Source organism: Dendrobium catenatum, unplaced genomic scaffold, assembly GCF_001605985.2.
Source record: "Dendrobium catenatum unplaced genomic scaffold, ASM160598v2 fragScaff_scaffold_72, whole genome shotgun sequence".
NCBI classification, from domain to species: Eukaryota; Viridiplantae; Streptophyta; class Magnoliopsida; order Asparagales; family Orchidaceae; genus Dendrobium; species Dendrobium catenatum.
Genome location: NW_021318534.1, coordinates 2,872,804 through 2,898,084, shown reverse-complemented (window position 1 = coordinate 2,898,084; position 25,281 = coordinate 2,872,804). Strand labels below are relative to the sequence as shown.

At 35.2% G+C, this 25,281-nt stretch overlaps 1 protein-coding gene across 6 annotated transcripts in view; it reads right to left on the bottom strand.

Moving 5' to 3' along the window:
• Window positions 1–25,281, bottom strand: part of LOC110111655 (protein ALWAYS EARLY 2) — a 105,849-nt gene that overhangs the window by 47,378 nt on the left and 33,190 nt on the right. For 5 of the 6 annotated variants that reach the window (XM_020843625.2, XM_020843628.2, XM_020843629.2 and 2 more), the window contains 4 exons: window positions 13,491–13,568; window positions 6,381–6,570; window positions 5,366–5,637; window positions 4,949–5,273 (listed from right to left, as the gene is read on the bottom strand). In XM_020843625.2, the coding sequence (XP_020699284.1) occupies window positions 4,949–5,273; window positions 5,366–5,637; window positions 6,381–6,570; window positions 13,491–13,568 (865 nt within the window). The remainder of the gene's footprint in view (window positions 1–4,948; window positions 5,274–5,365; window positions 5,638–6,380; window positions 6,571–13,490; window positions 13,569–25,281) is intronic. The other variant, XM_020843627.2, reaches the window with a different exon arrangement.

Below are 25,281 nucleotides of genomic sequence, written 5' to 3'. Positions count from 1 at the left end.
GGGAGTGATGCATTTATGTTTGAGTTTATTTTCGTTTTGATGAAATTTGAATATTATAGTTGTGTTTTTCATTTTTTTTATGCTATCCAATATGGAAATCATCCAATGATCATGGTAGGATGTGCTTGGGCTTGCTAGCATTTTATTTCCTTCTATTCTTTAGGCTGCTTGTTGTCTTTCTGTTTGGGCCTTGGCTGCTCTCGGGTTGGGCTTTGGCTGCTCTGGTTGTGAGCTGAAATGTTGAGATCTTCTTGGTGCTAGCTCATTAATGTTTGAGCTGATGTTTAGCTCATTATTTGGAGAAGTAATTGCACTTCCTAGCTCCTAAATTTGTAAAGGTATGTGGAGTGGAGCTTGTTTTTTCTCCTTCTTGTGTATCCTCGGTTTCTTCTTTGTGTTGTTCCCGTGAACTGATGCTGTGTGCTGGTTGCCTTTTTGGTTTTCCCCCTGGCTGCTTTCCCGTGGCTTCTCTAGCCCGATTTCTGTGTTGGCTCTTCGGGTCCCTCCCTGGCTGTGTTCCCGTAGCTTCTCCTACCTGATTCCTATGCTGTCTTTAGGATTTGTTTTGTGCTAACTGCTGGTCTTCCTCTTCCCCTTACCTGATTGGTTTGGTTGGAGGTAAAAGTTAGTTGTTTGGCTCCCATTTATCTCTTATAAATATGAGATGTTTTTGTCTTGAGGAGGTTGTTGATTAACTTGAGATAAGTTGCTAAAAACATGAGGGTTTCTTCTCTTGGAAAACTTGAGAGCTTGTTCCACCTCATCCTCCTCCCTATTTCGTCTTGGCTTCTAATCTCTTCTTCTCTACGCAAGTTACACTCCACTTGTATCCTTCTTCTTGAGCTATTGGGAGACGTTTGTTGGCTGGTTTGGAAACATTTGCCGGAAGAGTTTGGTTGGACGTTGGACCCTTTTTGCTATGGTGGATCCTTGGTTTGCAAGCGTAAGCATTTTATCATATTTTTCCTACTTCTCGTTGCATGTGAGAAACCGTTTGCCGGTTATTCTGAGGATAGTATTTTTATTTTATAATTTTATTTCGTTTGATTCGACTTTTCGTTTGTTTTAGCGTTTGTTTGGATGTTTGCATACAAGATTGAATGGAGTTTGGTTTTCATGTGTCCTAGTGTTTTCCTATTTGACTTTTCTTTCTAGTTTGTCTGCATCATGGAGTCATCCTATAAGGTTCATCGCTTGGGTACTCACGATCGCCTAGAGTGTCAGAACACTTAAGACTTGCCATCTAAAGGAAACTCATACGTTATTCATTATGTATCTTGTCGTTACGAGGGGAGTAAACTTGTAGTGGCAAGGCGATTTGATAATGGAGTTCGATGACAAGTTTGTTTGGTAATGATACATGTGGAGAGGCAAGTGAGTGGCTTAGTGTATTACTATTACTATTTTTTATATATATTCTTTCTCTTTTCTTTTCTTTCTCTTTTCTTTTCTTTCACTTTTCTTTTTTTTTTTTTCCTTAAAGCAGGCAAGCTAGTCGGAATAAAATTTTTAGATCGAAATGTGACTTGCCTTAGCTACACGGCAAAGAATAAGAAGCAGCCCTTGTTTGAAAAGTAACTTCCCTTTGCCTGGGGGCCTTGGCTCGCCTATAGGCCTTAAGTGCTTGGGGGGCCTTGGCTCCCCTCAAGGAGTAATTCAACTTGCTCTTTAGCTTAAGCCTGAGTGGGAATCGGTTGGTTCCCACCGTAGTTGATCACATTTGATTATTGTGGAGTCGCGTATCTAACACTTGTTGAATTTCTTTCTTTGAATTTTACTAGGAGCTCGCCCAAAAGGGGGAATCACCAGCACGTTTGGCCTCGGCATCCCGAGTTCCCCGACTGTTTGATGTAGAAAAACAAGAGAAAAACTGACACAATGAGTAGAACTTAAAACAAACTTTATTAAATAAACGCAAACGACCCGAAACTTGACAGACACAACAAAGATGCTAGGAGATTTTAAAGAAATAAAGAAATTTAAAAAGACGCTATCCTCAGACAACCGTCAGAGCGGGTTCCTCTCATGCATCGAATTTGTAGGTTAAATAAGTAAAGTGCATAGAACTAGCAAACCGATGGTCCACCACTGCAAGACTGTCCCAAATGCTTCCAAATAAACTATGATACGACACCCTAAAGTTGCTTTACTGTTGAGAAGAAGGATACAGATGGAGTGGCACTTGCGGAGAGACGAAAGAGGTTAGAAGCCCGAGAAGAAAGGGTGGAAAGAGCCCGCACAAGAGACAAGAAGAAAAGGGGAAGGGGAAGGGACAAGGCCACTCCAAAAGTAAACTTCATAATGAGGTACCTTTTTGGATATTAATGAGCTACTAAACTTCAGCTCAAGCAACTTAGAGAACCAGCTCAATAACGAATGCTCCAAACAGCCAACCGAGAACCACCAGCAGCTACGGACCAATCAAGCCAGCAAACCAAAGGTCTATCAAGCCATATGCACTACCTACCATGTTCATTGGATGCTTTCCCATCATTGGATAGCTAAAAAAAAAAAGAAAACAAAACAAAATATACTATTGTTCAAAATAATATAAAAACTACAGAATTTCTTGATAGCATCACTGTTAGGGCAATTATCCTGCATGGGTGAATCCTTCTCATGTTTAGATCTCGATGGAGCATGAGTTCACTAAGTGTTTTCTATAGGTTTTCTTTTACATGTACTTATGTTGTTCATTAAGGACTCACTTATGCAAAAGAGAATGAAAGAAAAAAAAAGAATCTTTTATTTCTTTCTTGAAATAAACATAAGTAAAGATATGAGAGTGAGGGCATTTCTTTATGTATTTTTCACCTTGTCCAATGCTCGCATGTAGTAGTTGCACAACTAGGTGAGGTCGTCTCTCACCGTAATTTCTCCTATTTTTGCTTGGAATTAATTGTGATATGGCATGTGGATACCTTGAGAGCATTTTGCAGGGATCTGCTAAATATGGCATTGGTCGCCAAGGCATCAACCATGATGAAATCTATCATCGCCATGTATTGGTGGTCACCCTTGCATCAGGTAACAAATTGGGAGAGTACCCCTTCGGTATCTCAACGCTCCCTAGAGAAACCATAGGGTGGTCCTGTAGTGAGGGTTAGCTGAGAAGCGACCAAGTTCATCTTATCAAAACATATTTAAAAATATATTAACAAAACTTCCTATAGAATATTGCCAATCTGAGAGATGGAGATAAGAGTTGTGACAACCAATGTGCGCATTCACTCTAGCTCTTCTGCCATCTTCATTGAAGGTTATGTGGGCGGCATCCATCGATGGAGTTCACAAGGTGGACATCATGTTGAGTTATTTGGCCCGCATTTTCTTTGTGCTCACTGGAGAGACTATTTGTTTGCCGTCCATGATGGCGGGTATCACTCTTGTGATGTGGACTAAGCAAGCGGATATTGGTTTATTCGCGTTGCCTCTGCTTAGGTATTTCCTTCACATCGTCCTGGATTGGCAAGCAAGAATTCTTTTAGCAACTTTAAGTCTCCATGATATTCTCTTAGTGACAAAATAATATCAAGGCATTTCTTTTTTTTTTTAAACCACCCATCTTTAATTCTAGATACATCCATTTTTTCTATGTAATAGATATATGATACTTAAATTTACCACACTTAGGCATACCTATTTTTAAAAATATAGGTTTATATTTAGTAAATATCAAGATCACTAAAATTACAATATTACATGATTAGCTTTTATTTTATCAATCATGTTATTTAACTTCTAAATATTTTCTCTATTACTCTAATTACCGCTTAATTTCAGTGGTCTCATCAAATAGAACTACATCTATTTGCAAAAAAGCATACATAGTACCTCACTTGGAACATCATTCAAAGACTTCAATATCAATTCTATAAAATTGTAATTGGATCAATTATTTTATACATATCTAAGAGTTAAGCACTAATAAATCATTATCAATCAAATTAAATGTGGCATAAATAATAATGTTAAATGAGAGGTATGGTAAAACTCCATCGAACAAAATGATAATTGACTACATGAGAGATAGTGAGTGTGGCACCTATTGAAAATAATAATAATAATAATAATGAAATAGATTTAAATGGTGTAGGAAAATAAAGTAGAGGTCAAAATTGCACCAAAAAAATGTGCAAATAGGATCAAAATAGATGAATGAAAGGTACCATAGCTAGATGTTACGCAAAGAAATAGTTAAACACCAATGGTAACACTAGTCATCGAATGAATGGACATAAAGGATTTAAAGATTTGGCATCAAATAGTAAGGCTTGCAGTAGCAACAACAATAACATAAAGACTTTATCCGACATCGTGGGGGCGGCCACATGAATCATTTTTCTCCATTGTGTCATGTTAAGAGTCAAATTCTCATTTAAATCTAATAAAGAAAGATCATTTATAATATTTTGTAACCAAGTCTTTTTAGGTCTACCTCAACTTTTCTTAACATAAGCCAAATCTAATACATCTACTCTCCTAACAAGGTCATCGGAAGGCTGCCATTTTACATGACCAAACCATCTAAGGTGACTCTCTCTAATCTTATATGTCTTGTCTAACTCAAATAGTACGACTTAATGAAAGAAAAATTAAACAACATTGTATGGCTCAAGGGGGTGAATGGAAAAATGGGAAATAATTAGGATAAAGGATTGTGGTCGTACCATTGTTTTCCATAAATGAACAAAAAGAATGCACCACAAGACAAATCTTAAACGAACTAAAAGAAACAAATGAGATGAAAATAAAGTAAACGAATTAACAGATGTTCATCTCATATCATTCAAGGATCATATTGTGGTATAGTAAAAAATGCATATGATATGCAGCAATAAGTGCACAATCATACTGTAAATACAGCAAAATAACCCGTGGTCAAAAGAAATTCATACGTAAAAGCCATTTGATGAATTAAAAGCTGGAAGAGATTGTTGAAGCATACCACCAAAAAATAGTTGGCGGCTTCGCTTCTTAGATCCTTTAGAAGGCCGCAAAACTCTACCACCTGAAATATCTATTTCAGTGTCATCCTTGGATTTTCTTACATTAAGACCTTCCTCAGTACCACTACAAGCTTCCCTGTCATCATCAAATGGCTCATCTTCAACTGCCTTTGATCTCTTCCTTTGCACTTTCTTTGATTTTTGGCGTGTTTCAGATATACTTGCTTCTTTAATGAACTCCCCATTCTCAGCCTCCCTGCTTCCTAAGCTGCCTTCAAGATGATCATCATCCACTCGACAATTAATGAATTTGGAATCCCCAAACTGTGATCCAGCAATTTATTTTATCCAGAAAAAAACAGGTCAGCATAAACATATATTTCCCAAAAATATTTCTACAAGAGCATGATAATTACCTTATTTTCACCACTTGGAGCAGGGGAGTACGTTAGGTGACATCTTTTGCTTGGAGTTCTTGAAATCTGTGGTGAGCCCCCTCGTTGTGAAGCCTCAGCCAGTGCTAGAGCAGCCACATGGGCACCCTCATCATCCACAGTATTACACTCAGATTTCAAGCCTAGTTTACACGGTGAAACTATCCTATTCCTATCTTCTTTAAGAAAAAATGGAACAGGGATGCGTGGGGTCCTTTTTCCAACAGCTCGAGGCCTGCTACCTGCAAATAAATCTGGCATTGATTCATGACTTAAATTACTTTCATCTCAAGACTACAGAATGGATGCAACTGGATGCACCATCCTACAACCATCATCAAAACTGAGGTTTGCAAAAATATGCCATCTGCTATTGAATCAAAAGGTTTAATAAACAGATCAAAAAGTAAAAGATGTTGCTATAAGTTTACATTCTTTTAAATAAGAAAGTGCAGAAAAGTTGTAAAGTACAATGATATGAACAAAAATCCAATGGCGTATGTAAATAAGCACCTAACATGTCTTAACACACATGAACTGTAGTTATATTAAGCCTGGGAATTGGCTAGGTTTAGAATGGTCTAGTTTGCCCAAAACCTAAAGCCAGTCTAAATAATAGGGTAATTAAGGAATTTTTATAAGGAATTACCCTGGTAGGGCATATTTTAAAACTTTAATGTTTGTCTGATAATAATATAGCCAATATAAAAAATGCTTCAGATTAAAATAATTAAGCAGCATGAATCATAGTTTAATGAATCCTGTGCGGCCCAAGGAAGAAGACAAACTAATTTGCAGTACACATACCTCTATATGCTACTTAACCAAAACGAAAGACTTCGAACAAAACAAACGCATAACCAGATCACAAAAATCTATTCATGAAGAAAAAAGAGAGGTGGCAAGGCAGGAAGGAGGCTGAGTAACAAGAGTTTTAAAAACTCAATTATGAATGTACCAAAACGCAAAGATGAATATGATGAATTGAAAAGTCTACCTCCAGAACGCTTCCATTTCAACAGAGACAGGCACCCATAACTTGATGAGGCTGCTTGATATTGCGGTAAATCAGTATAAGGCCCATCAGAACCTTTGGACATGAGCCTAAATTTCCCTCTCCCACGCTTTGGTGTCTTGCGATAAGTTCTTGATGCATCATTGCTTTCTTGATCGCTATCACTACCTTCCTGCCATTTTCTTCACATATGTCAATAATAATGAACAGCCTTTCGAACTAATATAAAAGTAACAGAAAAATATCAAGGTTTTCCACTCAGCTCAGGGTAAGCAACATATTATTAGATATGTGCCATCAAGTGAAAATCATATGATCAAAAACCGGTTTCAGAACAGATTATTGATATCATTATAATATTAAAATGTCTAATAGAATGCTGCAAAACGGTCTAATAGAAGACTATCAAATTACATAATTCATTTGTCAACAACATGACATGCAGCTTAATTTCACAATATATGAAAAGTGGTTTGACAGGCCTAATTTCAGCAACTTGAAAAATGGATAAATAAATATCAATAAACCAACACTTAAAGAAAAAGAGTTGTCTTCAACTCATTGGCATACCTAGGAAATATATACATACAAAAGGATAAGTGTAGTGTACAATGTAACCTAGAACATAAATCAATAGAAATTTTCAAAAAAAATTTGGAAAGAGACGGATTATTTGAGTGAAATTAAGATGCAGCTGATTTATGTTACTTTTGCTAATAAATCAATTATATTCTGCATTAGTAGATTTGATAGTATTTTATAATTTAATTCCTGCCTCTAGTAAGAGGATCACAGCTTCATTTCTCATTAATTTTCTTGTGTTGTTATCCTCCTCTATACAAATCCTTATATTATGTTATTGTTTTCATCAATGAATAACTCTTTTTCGCAATGACATAAAACCACATGGTATCAAAGCCATCATGCTTTCCCTTCTTCATTTTATGAACAACATCAGAGCAAATGAGCTTGTCTATCTCACAAAGCTAATATGTTCATTCCTCTCACATAGTCATAGAAGCAAACTGACTCTCGGAGTCACAATGGTTGGTGTAAAAGACCCCACCAATTCTACCAGAATCTGTAACCTCATGTCAATGTTGTCGACTAATATTTTTGTCATAGATTTCCTCAAAACTCTTTATTACGCATCACAACAACAAAATAATTCAACAGACAAAACTACCACAAGTAGGCTCAGTCTATAAAATTAGCTATCGATGGAAGAGGGAGAATCAAACATTAAACAGGATAGGGAGCGAAACAAGCTAAAGGATATCCTAACCTGAAAAAAATGGCAATCTGAGAACTTACATGTCATCGTGTGGCTCATCAACTCAATGGAACCAACCATTGGAAAGCCACACCTATTCCTGACCACTGCCCGAGATGTCTAGGAGGCGATATGCAGCCAATACTAAAATATTGAAAATCCTTCACAAATATTTGAGTTAAAAACCCGACCTTGGCAATCATAGAAAAATAATTATTATTTTACCACCTTTTATAATTAATTGGTGATATAATGGCAAGAGTTTAGTCAATGCTATGACAATGGTTTAGGAAAACTCTAACGACTATGTAGGTCACAATAAAAGAGAATAAAATGGTACGGTCTGCATGTTCCTAACCAACCTCAATCAGAATTTCTATAGTCTAAGACCGCATCCTCAACAAAAAAAAAAACCCTTGTCTTCCATTTAAGATGCTTTCTCGGAACTAAGACGTGAAGAGGCACAAAGGAAAGCTATACTACACAGCAAGGAAATCATTTCAAATCCCGAAATTAAAAGCTTGACGCTAGTATTCAAAGTTATTAACTCCGAAAATAACAATAAAAAAAATCGTGGGGCAGACATTTTAAAAAATCATGGCATATAAAGTAGACCTCTCAGAAACTTTACAAACATACAAACTAGAAGCCTAAATACACACACGGTGGACGAGCCTACCAAACCTTAACTGGGATTCTCAAGAGCCTCCTATCAACTTTAAGATGGTCCCTTTCACCAAGGAACAATTAGAACACCATACAAGTTATCTCCAAAATTATCTATAACTTCACTCTCCTATTGAGCGCAGAAGGGTAATTCTTTGAACACTACATGTTTAAGTGTCAATTCTAACTAATTTCACACATGGACCACTAAAGCAGGTGCAACATATCACATGACTAGTTTCTATAAACTATTCTTCTCGTAATAAAAAGGTCAAACTTGCCGACAGTTCTCTATCAATTTGTTCTGGTATAGGTAAGATCAAACTCACCCCTTTATTAACTCTTCATAAAGTTCTTTATGTTCCTTATTTGTCTTGCAATTTATTATTCATTAGTAAAACTAACTCAAATCAATACAATCAAGCTAATTTCTATTATTCTTAGTGTGAGTTTCAGAAACTGACCTTGGAGAGGATGATTGGCAGTGCAAGGAAATAGGAAGAGCTCTACTATTTTAAAGATAAATCCCTCTTGGATGGATCATATAAGAAAAAACTTGCTTAATCTCTGATTCTAAGAAAAGTGATATTATGTTGTGGCACTGTAGGCTAGGTCATATCAATTTTCAATATTTAAAAAACTTGTTTCCAAATCTCCTTTAGAATATAAAGCCTGTAATTTTCAATGTAAAGGGTGTCAACATGCCAAACATTGTCATGCATCCTATTCTCAGCAACCTTATAAACCTGCCACTCCTTTTATTATGAATCACAGTGGTATTTAGTGGCCTCGTTGGAGATCTACACTTTCTGGTAAAGAAATGATCTAATACTTTTATTTGTGATCACGCCAGACTAAGCTAGTTTATCTAATGAAAGAAAACAAAAAAAATTGAAGAAAAAATATTTTAAGATTTCTATACCATATTGAAAACACAAATTCAAAAGGATATTCAAATTTTAGGAAGTAATAATTGTCATAAGAATTTCAATTTTTTGTCAATTCTTTATTGAAAAAAGGTTTGTTCACCTAGGTTCGTTTGTCAATACTCTACAAGAAAATAGTATGTAGAAAGTAAAAATAAGCCTTCTTTGAAAGTTTTTAGGGTTTTATTGTTAACTAATAAAAAATTAATAAAGTACCAAAATATTTTTGTCATAGAACTTCAAGTAAAACAACTAGAGTCTGGCAAATTCATATGTCAAGTTAAGTATAAAAATGAATTAATAGAAAAAAATTGACATGAAGAGAAACAAATCAAGTAAAACTCCTATTAGCCAAAAAACTAAACTTGATTTAGATGAATTAAGCAAACCAGTAGATCAAAAGCTTTATAGGAGTATGAAAAGTTCACTTTTGTATCTTACAGCAAGTAGACCTTATATTATTTTTACATATGTTTGTGTGCTAGATTTCAAACTAATCCTAAGGGATCACACTTAACAATAGTCAAGCGAATATTGCACTACTTGATAGGAACTACTAGTTTAGGTTTGTGGTATCGAAAAAATTCATTATTGTGACTTAGTTAAATATTCTAATGCATATTATGTTGGTTGTAAAGTTGATCGAAAAAGCACCACTAACACATCAATTTTTAGGATCATAGTATACTTTTGGGTCTTCTAAGAAATAAAATTTCGTAGTTTTATCCTCTACTAAAGCTGAGTACATAGCTACAGATAGTTATGTCGCTCAAGTTATATAGCTAAAGTAACAATCATAATACTTTGGAATTAAACTAAAATACGTACCAATTAAATGTAATAACACTAGTGCTATAAGTTTAATTAAAAATTCAATAGAACACTCACGAACTAAACAAATAGAGATCAGACACCATTTTATTAGAGATCATGTTTGTAAGAGTGATGTGGATATCGAATTTGTAAATATAGATTCACAAATAACATATATTTTTACAAAATTACTAGCAAAAGAGAGATTTTATTTATTAAGACATATGTTCGTGATGATAGACCCTAATATTTAAACTTTTTTTTGATGTGGACATGTAGTCAATGGGCAAGAAGAATTATATGTTGATCATAAACTTACAACATGCATACATTCAAGAGGGGAAATATTATTTATTTTATGCACTAATCACATTTGAAAGAAAGAATTTTTTAAATTATCATATATATATTCTTTTTAATGCTCAAAAATATGATGAAAGGTTAATGTGTAACTTCATTATAATTATGCTCAACATAAGTTTATGATCATAAAAAAGAGAAAGATTGTTGGTTTTATGAGCCCCATAACCTTTTCCATTAATTTTAATGATAACAAATGTATGGTTAGATTTCTAAAATATATGTTATGTATTTCAGATGCATTGATTTCATGGATGCATAAAATGACTATTTGTATGTGATGTACATTGTACAACTCGAGTTCGATCAAAATTTGATCATAGAAGAACCTATGAAGAATCAAGATGCATAGCTTGGAGCTTTAAAAATAATAATTCAAGTTATATCCATCTGGAAGTGTTTTAAAAGTCCATTAAAGTTACTTATACGGCTTGATTTGCTCACAATTTAATATATCGATTAATTATATATTATCAATTAAAGATAATAAGCTTAAATAAGAATTCTTAATTAAATCAATTTTAAGTTAATTTAAATATTTTTAAATGCTTCATATATTATATAAAATTTATCAATATTACATAAAGATAATTATTTATGATAATTAAAAGAAATAAGCCTATATACTTGAAATTTTATTAAGTATATTTTACAAAAGTTTACTAATATATAAGTGAGTTTATCTAAAAAATTTCATATTTTTATATAAATATTTAATAAATTTTAAAATGGGGTAAATATATACAAATCTTTATTTTTAGTAAAACTTATTTTATATTCACTTAATTTCGGCTTAATTTTTATTCCATTGGATTCACAAGATTCGATAAATGCAATTTGATAGATTGCATGACCTACTTTGAATTTAAATTGAATTTATAATGTTTTGGTTTTAATATTACAAGTAGGCAAGCCATTTTTTCATTCTTTTGAATGCATTTCAAGACTTTTAGACTTACAATGTGACAAGTTGTTTGAATCTTATATTTTTTAAGAAAATATATGTTTTTTTTATTAAACATTATATTATTAGTTGATAAAATAATGTTGGATTATTAGTTTTTTTTTTTTTTAAATAAGCTTAACTTACACTTTCCCTGTAAATATCCTTCATTCTCTTCATATCAGGCTTGATTCTAATTTCAAAAATTGCAACACATTTCATCTTTCTATTTCATCATTTTCAAGACAAATTTTGAGAGATGAAATTTAGATCTTTATTTTAAGTGTTCTAGATCTTTCCATGATAAAATCCTTTATTCAGAAACTTTAGTGCACTCAATAGAGAAACTTTCCTTGAAGTTCTTGAGTTCGTTCATTTTCTCTAAATATTATTTACTACTAGTATTTATCTTGAAAATATTTATTTTTAGGTGAAATAATATTTAAACATCTTAGATTAATTTTTTTACAAGTGGCTGATATTCCAAATGGTTATATAAACCTCATTTTGAACTCCTGATGAACAAGTTGGGCATAATTGACGTATATGAACCAACTTGAGGACTGTATCGGAATTATAATAGTTAATTGAGATTCTTTTAGGAGGGATCACAGCTTAATTTCACATTAATTGTCATATATTGTGATCCTCATCAATTATTGTGATCATTGTCTATATATATCCTTGTATTACATTATCATTTTCATCATTAAATAATTATTTTTCCTCACTAAATAAATATTTTTCTTCAATGCCTTAAAACCACAGAAGACTGGCTGATAACAAATGCAAGGAAACTCGTCATCAAACAACAAATAATTGTCAAAAGTAAGGTTTTAAGGCTTCCTATAAATATGATAATACATACAGGGCTACCAAGTTTGAAAACCACATACTTAGTTGTCCCTCCTTTCCACAGTCACGGACTTTAATATTGAACATAGAAGTGAGGAACTTGTCCTTTAAGTAAATGCTATGAAGAAGGGCACATAAAAAGAAATATCAACATAACACCAATATGGAAAATTGGTAATTGCATGAACCATCAAATGAAGAACATAAACAATACTGGGATTAAAATTTAACGTTTGCCATTTAGCATAACCCAAAATTAGGCTGCTAAAGACCATGCTGATATGTAAGGTGATCTAAACATCTATAAACGCGCCCAAAATATTTAAACAAAATTCTAAAAATTGGGTGATTGTCTATTAGTTCATCAAAAACATTATGAAAAATTCTACAAGGATATACCCAGCCAAAGGCCTCGAACACTTCATATCTAGACATTTACGAGCAACTCATATCTCGCATGTGTGTGTGTATATATATGTATATAATTCCTGATATTCAAATAGAACAATGACATCATGCCAACATCTCCAAAATAACACCATAACTTGTCTCAAAATCCTTCAACTAAACTTGGAATTAATCAAAAAATAAGCTAGCGTGAGCACAAGCCAAATCACACGGACCAACCTAACATTACAAAATAAAAAATACGTCTATTTCTCAAAACCATCATGATAAGTATGTTCCAATTAACCAAAGTTACAAAATAAAACAAACTTGTAGAATGAAAAACAATGTTGCTCAAATCACTGATATATGTGATGTTTCTGACAAGATTAAACACATAAATTTCAATCAAAGAGGCCTGGATTGGATAAAAATTGGTTCCCGTTAGCGTTACAAGAACTGCCAAAACAAACAACATAGTAAACTTCTATCTATGAACTTTGTACTTTTGGCATGCTTAAGTAGGTATATGATGACATGTCTTAGTGTTTAGTTCAGGAACTACTATAGCGGTTTTCTCAAATATTCAATTTCAAGAAAAATGATGTTTAAATGCACTGGAAAAATTCCAGAAAAGGGCATCATCAATAATGTAAGTTGGAAACCAAGTGCAGCACATGACATTACAAGTGTACTGGAAAATTTTCAGAAAAGAGCATCATCAATAAAGTAAGTCGCAAACCAAGGGCAGCACATGCTGTTTCAATGCACTGGAAAAATTCCAGAAAAAGGGCACCATCAGTAAAGTAAGTCGAAAACCAAGTGCAGCACTTTCAAAAAAAATGATGGCAGCCAATGTTGGAGCTCACCAGAATATTGTAATGATCAGTCATCATTGCTATTAATCCAGCAGCAGTGGCATGTCCCTCGGGAAGGGATAAGTAAGCCTGAAATAATGTAGGAAGACCATTCCACATCTCAAATAATATTTCAATACATAAGACAACAATGTTTAGAAGTTCTATAATCAGCAAAACCCACATGGAAAACATGTACAAGAAAAGAAATTCGACTGGTAAAGCAAAAAATAAGAGATGCAAAACATTCGTAGCTTATATTATACAGGGCAATGCAGATTCATCAACATATGTAGCATGCAAATTGAGATTAGAGAAATCTCAATGATTGGTAGCCTTATGACCCATGCATTGAATGATCAATTTCAGACTGATAAACATCCAAATTAAGGAGAAATTTATAAATCTAAAGATTCTTAATAAAGGTACATGAATTTTCTTAGGCGCATCATTGTTTTCACTTTTTAAACCGGGGAACCATAACATTTAGTTATGGAAGGTTCTTGGTTGTACGAGTGCTATAAGAACTCAAAATTAAATCTCTCTTTCCAATCCCATACTCTAGTTCAGTTTTAATTTAAAAAATATGTATATGAAATTGAGTAGAGAGGGAGGAGAAAAAACAGCAGTATTTATTCTTCTATCTGAGTGCAAATGGAAGTAAAATCCTAGCCTTAATGAATTATGAATGCTTTAATCTACATTTAGTTGATATAGACTCATTCAAGAAGTCTTTTGATTTTCCCCATCATTTTGGGGATTCTTTCAGATTTGCTCTGCCGGTGTTTGTTTTTCCATATCTAACATAAACTGTTCAGTAATCAACTTATTAGTAAGGCATAAAATTCTGATTTAAATAATTCCATAAATATTTTAAAACCCTATGAAACAGTTTTATAATAGGCTAAAAAAAAAATTTATCACGTCAACCCTGGACCCAATCTAAGGACAAGCCAACAATATAACTGACATTATCCAAAATATGGTGAGAAAACTTGAGCAACCAAAACTTTAACATGAAAGAGTAACAAACAGGGGCGGAACCGGCTTTAGTTTTTAGGGGGGCAAAAAAATAAAAATATATATAAGAAAAAATTTAAAATCAAATTCTTATATTACGTTATAATTATTAAATAAAAAATTAACAGCTTTCTAATATATAGTAGAAAATATTTTAGATTTCATTTTTATACACCTTCCAATCAATTTTAAACAAGTATACAAGAATAGATAAAATTATTATTCTAATAAATTACCCCAATTATCTATATGTTATTATATTAATATTATATGTAAAAAGCAAAATTTAATCTATCTTTCAAAAATTAGAAACTCGCATTTTTTCTGTTCAAAAATTTTTTTTTTTTGAAGACAGAATCACTAATATATGCCCCTACCCAATAGGCAGTTCCGCCTCAGGTAACAAACAAAATTTAAAAATTATATATATATATAATTATTTACTTTTAAGGAAAAAAATGATTCAAGATCAAGACAGAAAAGATTAGAACACTAAATGAAAGGCCATCGTAGCATCTCCGCCTAAATCTACTCACTATTGTAACAAGTTGAAAATTAGGATGAGTTCGTAACAGCTTATTAGAATCCAAAGTTAGATGGGGTGGAATCAATCTGGCTGAATAGTTGAATTACAATTCTATCTATTGAAAAGTAAAAATAAAAAATAAAAACTAAAATGGAACATTAGAGATTTGGAAGGTTTTTAAGATATTGAAATAGAGAAAATTTGTGCAAAGCCTTATTTTCTGAGCTTTATATTATGAAACATATTCTACGAAGACTTCATCCAACAACCACGCACTTTTCAACAAAGCCCGCATACTCCACACACTAACAGGTTATGCCTCATCGATTGCTCATTCCACGAACAAGAATTAAACAGTTAATAGATGAGGCAGGCTGTCCATCATGTGCATCATTTGAATAAGAAAAAATAAAAAGACAACAAAACATTAATCAACCCCCAAAAGTCATAGTACAATTAAGTTTAGTAACATACATATTCAAAGCATTCAATTATACATAACAAAAATTATAAAAATTAAATATAAAAGATTTTAATCCTTTCACCTCTTGATCAACAAACAATGGTGGTTTAGTAACCAAAAACAAGTGGCAGTCCTCTAGAGGTTGGTAGTGGTCAACAACCATTAGAGGTTGGCCTACGGTCTAGTGATCTTATGGCAATCTAAAAGAGAGTGAATGCTTAAGTTTAATGAGTATACTTGGATTCTTAGATATAATTAAATTAGAGTGGTACTTTTGACAAAAGAAATTTAACCGGCATAGTTTTTTTTTTCGTGTTTAAGGATTCGAGGGATATAGAAGTAAATAAGAATTTAGTGAGAAGTACATATCTAACAACAAAATATTCAATCTTTATAGGCTAGAAGACTCATTCACCAGCTAAATTATGGCACTCACTTAAATCATAGAGAAAAAATAAATAAATAGATCACAAAAATATAACATCATATCTGCATTTATTGGATTGATGGAATAATTATGAGATTTATTTATTACTTAATTTACAAATAATTGATGTTAAATCCTAGCCGTCCCTTGGCCCTTGATCCCACGGCCAACATAAGGATCCATGGGAGGCTCACCGGGATCATGTTGTTAAACCACAATCATCCCTTGGCCCTTGATCCCACAACCAGCATGAAGATCCATAGGAGGCTCACCTGGACCATGTCGATCTCCTTCTATATTTGGGTAGTTGATTTATAAAGGATTATATTAGGGCAATTAGCATGATTATATAGTTTTTTGTTGCTTTATTAAGATAAAATTAAGCCTTTTTCCCTCTCTAATTCACTGAATTTAAAATTGTATCAGACCCTTCATTGCCTTTACCAGAATTTTGAATTTTTTCTACTATAATGCCTTCATTGTCAGCCCTCCCTTAAGAAATGAGAGAGAGAAACCGATATGTCTACAATGAAAAAAGTAGCAAACAATCACTATGAAAACTACAAGAATGCCCAAATGATGGCAGATTTTGTATTATTTCTTCAATGTGAAAGCAAGATACATGTGATCTACAATTAGAGAGGTAGATCGTCTCTCCCATAAGACCTAAACGTCGCTAAAACTCTCCAATGAAAAACTCTAGTAAAACTCAAAACATACATAATTAAAATAAACCCTAGAATCAACCACAAATAAGCTCTCCTAATTTCCCCCAAAACAGCCTCCTTACATTAATTAATTTCCCTATCCTACTTTATTTCAAAATTTAAATTATGTCCTTCAATATTTCCCTCCTTATTTATCCTTCTAGCATATTTAATCAAAGCCTTGTTGGGCCCCACAAGGGGGACCAAAACCCCTACTGTTTCCACCCACGTTGTTTCTACCCAGGTTTTGATGGTTTGGCCCTTGCTGGTTGAGCTGACTACCCACTCTCATATCAATACTCGCTTCCTCAAAATACACATTATCCTCAAGATGGAAGGGGGGAACTGTATCCTAATTGTCTCATATGGCTCCCATGTGGTATCGTGCTTCGGCGGGTCCTTCCACTTCTTTAGCACCTCCTATGCCCCTATCTCTCCTCCAAGCACACATGCTACTTCTAGGTGTTCCAGCATGACCTCCATGTCCTCTGTCAAATTCGGGGTAGTAACAATAATGTGTGCTCTCCTATCGCCTTCCTCGGTTGTGGGACATGAAATACTGGGTGCAAAGGTGATGAGGGTGATAATCTCAATTGATAAGCTAATGCTCCAAAGCGCTACAAGACCTCATAAGGCCCAAAGTATCCTAAGGACAATTTTCCATCCCTCTTCCTGGCTAGTATTTTCTTACATGTATGGCCTCAATTTTAAGTAAAAAATATCTCCTGACACGAAGTTTACTTCTCTCATGTGCTCATCGGTCTTCCTTTTCATGATCTGTTGGAATCTCAACAAATGTCCCTTATGCTCAGATAATACCATGTCCCCCTCTTCTAACTACTACTCTACACTGAACACTAGTGTAGTGCTCTATCTATAATGAATCAAATGAGATAGATCTCTCCCATAGAGAATCCTAAAAGGAATTGTCTTTCTTGTTAAATGGTACAAGATGTTATATCAATATTCGGCCGAAGCAATCCACCATACCCAACTCTTCGGCATGTCTGATACAAAGCATCTCAAATAGGTCTCTACACCTTTGTTGACCACTTATGTCTGGCCATGTGTTTGGGGGTGATAAGTTGTACTTCTCTTCAAGACTGTCCCATATAAACCAAACAACTCCCTCCTTAAGTAGTTAAGGAACACCTTGTCTCTGTCTGACACAATGGCTTATAGAAATCCATGCAAGTGCACCACTCCTTGTAGGAAAACAGTAGCCATAGAGATCGCGGTGTGAGGGTGATTCAGAGGAATGAAGTGTGCATATTTGCTCAAACCATCCACTACCATCAGTATCACCGAAAACCCCTCCGGTCGTGATAATCCCTTAATGAAATCCATCGTCACCTCCTTTCACACCCTCTCTGGCAAGGTTAGTGGCTATAGTAAACCTCCTGGCGTTATGGCTAAATATTTGTGCCTTTGGCACACATTTCATCTAGCTACCCAGTCCTCTACATTACGGCTCATTTCAACCCAGTATAACTCTGCTAACAATCGACTGTAAGTTTTTTGAGCTCCTAAATGTCCTCCAATTGCACTGCCACGAAACTCCTTTAATAGCTTGAGGATGTATCACAATCCCCTCGGTAGAACGAATCTCCCTTGATGAAGTAGCTGAACTCCTCTCAGTGTGTAATCAGGATGACTATTCGGGTTTTGCAGCAAATCAACTCTGATCTACCTCAGTCCTTCATCATGTGCAATCTTCTGATTCAAAGCTTCCCAATCTAGGATCATGGGTATTGACAAGTCTGCTAACTAAGGCTTCTTGACTCTTCTGGACAAGGTGTTTGCAGCTTTGATTTCTAAGCTCGATCGATACTGGATCTCGAAGTCATATCCAAGCAACTTGGATAACCATCATTGATGCTCCTCAGTGATAATATATTGTTCCAATAAGAACTTCAAGCTCCTCTGATCTATCATGACTCGGAAATGTCTTCCCACCAAATAGGGTTGTCACTTCTGAATAGCCAAGACAATAGGCATCAGCTCCCTCTCATATACAGACTTAAGTCTTGAACTAGCTGTGAGCACCTGACTAAAATAGGCAATTGGTCGTTGATCCTACATGAGCATTGCTCTTATTCTGTATCCTGACACGTCTGTCTCCACCAAAAATGACATGTTGAAGTTGGGAAGTGCTAACACTGGTACACTTATCATCTCTTTCTTCAGCTGCTCAAAAGTCTGTGTAGCCGGCTTCCCCTACATGAAAATGTCCTTCAGCTGCTCATTCAAAGGTCATGTTATCATACCATACCCTTGCACAAACTTCCGGTAGTACTCGGTGAGACCTAAGAATCCTCTCAACTCTCTCAAGTTCTTAGATAAAGGCTAATTCAGCATAGCCTCAATCTTGGACTGATCTGTTGCTACCCCTGATTTGTTCACCACGTCCCAAGAACACCTGTGGTTGTACAAACAAACATTTCTTTAGGTTGGCATACAGCTGATGCTGCCACAACGTCTCCAACACCATCCTCAAATGTCCCATATGCTCTATCTCCGTCAGACTGTTGATCAGGATGTCATCAAAAAATACCAAGACAAACTTTTTGAAAAAGCGTTGAAAAACTCGATTCATGACTGATTGGAAAATAGTTAGAGCATTGATAAGGCCGAAAGGCATTACTAGAAACTCATAGTGACCCTCGTGAATTCTGAAAGCTGTCTTTTGTACATCCTCTAGCTACATCTTGATCTTGTGGTATCTCGATTTCAGGTCAATTTTTTGAGAAGATAATCATCCCAAATAGTTCATCCACCAGCTCATAAATCACAGGCATAGGAAACTTGTCCAGCATAATTTCCTTGCTTAGGGCTCTCTATAATTCACATAAACTTCCAATTGTCGTCCTTTTTTTACTAGTAAAATAAGGCTGGAAAAGGGGCTCACACTAGTTTAATAATCCCTACCTCCAGCATCTCTCAAATGAGCCTCTTTATCTCATCCTTCTAGATCTATGGGTACCGGTAAGGGTGAACACTGATAGAAGAAGCTCCCTCCTTCAAAGTAATCGCGTGCCCGTGCTCTCAAGGTGGTGGTAATCCGCTAGGTTGCTGAAAAATCTAAAAAAAAACTGCTGCAAAAGCTGATATACGCACTAAGAGAACTAGTACGGCTTTGAATCTCAAATCCCCTCTAAACTCTGCAAGTCTACCAAGCAGCCAATCCTGCCCCCTGTATTGCCCTGACAATGGTTTTGAGTGAAACCATAATCTGCATAGGCTGGCATCCCCTCGCAGCACCTTCCCTTCCACCTGTACCTCCATAGTCAAAGACTTCCAGTCCACCTTGGCATCTCAAATCATCTGTAACTACTTTATCCTTAGGACTATATCAGCGATTTCTAATTCCAATGGATGAAAATCCTCCACTATATATATATGCCTTAGAGTGCCAGCACCAACCCTCTGTAAATCCCCTTACTCATCTCTATCTTTCCTGTTCAATCATGACTCGAAAGCTACATGTATCCACTAACTTCAATCTCAACTGATCAACAACTCGGTTGGAGATTAAATTATGAGTAGCCCCACTATCCACCAAGACCACCACTAGTTGCTCCCCAATTTGCCCACTCACCTTCATGGTGTGATTTAGGATAAATCCCACCACGAAGTTTAGGTTCTGCCAAGTTTAGGTGTAACTGCTTTGTTTCCCCTACGACCTCCTCTAGCTCATCCCCGCTCACCTCTTCCCCTTCAAATATCATTAAGACTTAAAGGGTCCAATTCTTGCACTTATGTCCTAGTGCAAATATCTCATCACATCTGAAGCATAATTCATTTGCCTACCTATCCTGCACCTCTGCTTCTGAAGGTGCTTGAAATTGCCTCCAGGCAGGGGTGTCAATATTTGACATGACTCAAAAACCCGACTCAAACCCGACCCAAAAATTTCGGGTTAGGGTCAACCCGAACCCGAAACGGGTCTAGTTCGGGTTAACCCTTTGACCCGAAATTGACCCAAAAACCCGAGATTGACCCGATTTTGGCCCGTTTTTTACCCAAAAAAGAGGAGATAGACCCGTTTTTTTACCAAAAAAAGAGGAGATAGACCCGTTTTTGACTCGAAAACTAGCAATTTTTGTTTGGAAAAGGGTCGTGTCGGGTTGACCCGAAATCCTCATACTTTTACTTTTGATCGAGACACTATATTTTTGAGTCATTTTTTGAGAACTCTTTGGGCAAAACTTGGAACTACTCTTCAATTTAGTAGTGACTATCATCCCCAAACTGATGATCAAACTGAAGTTGTCAATAAAAGCTTAGGAAATTTATTAAGATGCCTTGCTGGAGAAAAATCATCTCAATGGGATTTAGTGTTATCTCAGGCTGAGTTTGCTTACAATAATTCTGTTAATCGCTCCACTAGCAAAACTCCTTCTGAAATTATTTATGGACAACCTATTCCTCACATTTTAGATAGAAATTGTTTGCCCTTACCTAAAAAAACTAGTGTGGAAGGTTTTGAAACATTTAACCACATAAAGACTGTCCAACAGCAGGTCTTTGAAAAACTCGAAAAGGCTAATGCTAAGTACAAATCTACTGCTGATAAATATCGAAAATAAGTGAATTTCAATGTGAGTGACTTGGCTATGGCTTACTTTCGTCACCAACGATTTCCTGTTGGTACTTTTAGAAAGTTAAGCAGAATGAAATTTGGCCCTTTTCGTCTGCTACGAAAATTAAGCACTAATGCCTACTTGCTGGATCTACCTATTACTGTTGGCACTTCTCCTGTTTTTAATGTTTCTGACATGTCTTTATATGAAGGAAATTCTGATGATTCTGTAGACATTGAAATTCTGCCACTCTCTACTCCCTTGGCAAAATCTGAAAATCAGATTGAAGATGTTGTTGATATGAAAGTCACTAAAACAAGACATGGTGAACATAAGAGATTTTTGATCAAAAGTAGCAATCGGCCATTAACTGACTGCACTTGGATTAATGCTGCTGATCTAAAAAATCGAAATTTAGAGCTTTATGAAAGAGTTGCTGAAGCCTTCTCATCAGGAGATGAGAATTTCCCACCATGGGGGAATTGATGCTATCAAATATTCTGTATTTTTATTGAACATTAGTATTTTTTATGTTCTTTTTCTTTTTTTAGCTATCCAATGATGGAAGGCATCCAATGATCATGGTAGGTTGTGCTTGGGGCTTGGTAGACCTTTGGTTTGCCGGCTCGATTGGTCCTTGACTGCTGCTGGTTCACGGGTTGGCTTATGGTTCACAGTTTTTGGCTTATGGTGATGTTTGGAAGGAGGTGGTTCATTGATGTTGAGCTTTAATTGATAAGTTGCTAGCTCTTTAATCTACTAAGGTAAGCTCATAAGTTGGATTCATTATGGAGTGGTCTTGTCCCTTCTCCTCCCCTCTTCTTCTTAAAATTTTGTGCCTTTGTCCCATGGGTTTCCGTGGATGCCTATCTGTTTTTCTATGCTGGATGGTTTTCCCGTGCCTTGGTACATCGGTTCCATGTGGGTTTCCTTGTTTCTTGCAGCTGCCTCTTCGGGTTATGCCTGGGCTGCTTTCCCGTGACTTTTGGGGATTTTTCCGTGACTTGTGGTGCTTTGTTTCCTGGAGTTGACTGCTGGCTTTTCATTTTCCTCATTTAAATTATGAATATGAAAGGTCATGGGGGTTGTTTTGTTTCTCCTCTCTTACCTATAAATATGAGATGTTTTGAGAGGGAATGGGAGTTGAATATTGAGAGCAAATTTACTATAGACCTGCGAGTTCTTCTGGGAAAAGCTTGTGAGCTTGTTCCATTCTCTTTCTCCTCTAGGAAAGCTTGCAAGCTTCTACTCTTTCTTCTCAGCTTCTTATCTCTTTCGTCTCTACAAGTTTCACTCCATTTGTATCCTTCTTCTTGAGCTTTGGTGGTGTTTGTTGGCTGATTTGGGAGCATTTGCTGGAGTTTGGAATGGACAGTTGGACTATCTTGCACTGGTGGACCATCGGTTTGCTAGTCCTAAGCACTTATTTTACTTAAACCTACATTTCGATGCATGTGAGGAACCCGCTCTGACGGTTGTCTGAGGATAGTGTTGTTTTTATTTTCTTTGTTTCTTTGAATTCTCTTCTAGTTTTCTTCGTCGGATTTTGGATGTTATAGATGATTGCTACTATTTGAATCAAGTTTGGTTTAGTTTCGCCCATGTTCTCCTTGTTTGGCTTTTCTATCTAGTGTGATCGCATCAAATTGGTATCAGAGCAAGTTCGCTTATTTTTGGGTTGGTGGGAGTCTTTCTCTTTTGTGATTAATAAATGGCTAATAATCAAGGGGATAGGCAACAAATGTTGCAACAATTGAATAATTTGCAACAACAAATCAACACGGTAGATGAAGCAATTGCTAATCTGAATGTCAATCAAGCTAATGTTAATCCTAATGTTCAAACTTCTGAAAGTGAGGAGGAAGAACCTAGAAATCAAAATAGGCGACAAAGAAATTGAGATTATGAAATTAAAATCGATGTCTACAATTTTGAAGGAAAATTACAACCTGAACAATTCATTGAATGGGTAGAGAATATGGATCAATTTTTTGAATGGAAAGAAATCCCAGATAATCGAAAAGTCAAATTCGCAAGTTTAAAACTAACGAGACATGCATTAAGTTGGTGGAAAAACTTACAAAACAATATATTAAGGTGAGGCAAAGAAAAAATTCAAACTTGGGATAGAATGAAAGAAAAGATGAAAGGAAAATTTCTGCCTTCTGATCATTCAAGAACTATCTTTCAGGAATTTAACAATTTACGTCAAGGAAATCAAACTGTGGAAGAATACACTGAAAACTTTTTTAAATTGCAAGCTAGAAATTATTTGGATGAATCTGAGGAGAAAATTGTAACAAGATATCTTAATGGGTTAAAATGGACAATTCAGGATCAACTTAACTTGCATCATGTCATTAAGTTAGATGAAGCTTGTCGTATGGCCTTAAAATTTGAAAAACAACATTTGCGGGGAAGCAACAAAATAACTGAAACATATAAGCGGCGACAAACTAGTGGGGCTAAACTTCAAACTTCTGCAGGAACTTCAGGTATGAAAGTTAAAGCTATTGAAAGTCAAAATAAGGATAAGGGTAAATGGTTAATGGGATCTAAACCTACTGAACAATCTAAACCTACTGAACAATCTAAACTGATTGGGCCTTGTTACAAATGTGGTCTATATGGTCATTTATCGGCTACTTGCAGAAAAAATAACCCTCCACATAGTAACTTCATAGAGAATGAAAAAGAAATAGAAGAAGAGGAAGAGGAAGACAACGAAACAGAATCTGAAAATGAAGCTGAAATGAAAAAAATTGACTTGGAAGGTGATGAAGGAGAACCATTGCTAGTAATTCGACAAGTTTTAACTGCTCAAATTGAAAAGGAAGATAAATGACTTAGAAGAAACATCTTTAGGACTACCTGCACTGTTGAAGGAAAATTTTGTACCTTAATGATTGATAATGAAAGTTCATGAAATTTTGTGTCACAACACATGGTGAAGAAGCTTAAATTGAAAACAAAATCTCTTGTTAAGTCATATAAAATATCTTGGTTTAAAGAAGGGGGTGAGATTCCTATAACCAAACAATGCACTGTGAACTTAACAATTGGAGGAACTTACAAGGATCAAATTGTCTGTGATGTAGTACCTCTTGAAGTCTGTCATATCCTTTTAGGTCGTCCATGGCAGTATGATCATAAAACCATTCATGATGGAGAAAAGAACACCTATACCTTAATTAAAGATAATAAGGAGTTCACTCTTTTTCCACAAAGAAACATTTCTGACCCAGCAACAAAGAACCAAGAAATCTGCGAAATCTTCCACTCCTAAATTGCTTTTGAACACAAATGAACTAACAGAGTATGATGTGGTATATTTGGTGCTTGGAAAAGAAACTGACTTAACTCTTGAGATTCCTAAAGAAATACAACTGTTGCTTAATGAATTTTCTGATTTAACACCTGATAAGTTACCAACTGGTTTACGCCCAATGAGAAACATTCAACATCATATTGACTTAATTCCTGGAGCCACATTGCCTAACCTTTCACATTACAGAATGAGTCCAAATGAACATCAGGAACTTTCTAAGCAAGTGTTTAAACTGTTAGAAAAGAGTTTAATATAGGAAAGTCTAAGTCCTTGTGTTGTGGCTGCTATGCTTACTCCTAAGCAAGATGGAACCTGGAGAATGTGTGTAGATAGCCGAGCTATAAATAAAATAACCATCAAATACAGGTTTCCAATTCCTAGGTTGGATAACATGCTAGATATGCTAAGTTGTGCCAAAATTTGTTTTAAAATTGATTTGAAAAGTGTGTATCATCATATAAGAATTAGATTTGGAGATGAATGGAAAACTGCTTTTAAAACCAAAGAGTGCTTATATGAATGGCTTGGTATGCATTTTGGTTTGTCAAATGCTCCAAGTACTTTTATGCGAACAATGAATCATGTTTTGCGACCTTTTATTAGAAAGTTTGTGGTAGTATATTTTGATGATATTCTGATTTACAGCATTCATCCATCTGAAAATCTTTTTCATGTCAAACAAATTTTGCAAACTTTGAGGGAACAAAACCTGTATATCAATTTAAAGAAGTGTTCTTTTATGACTTCAA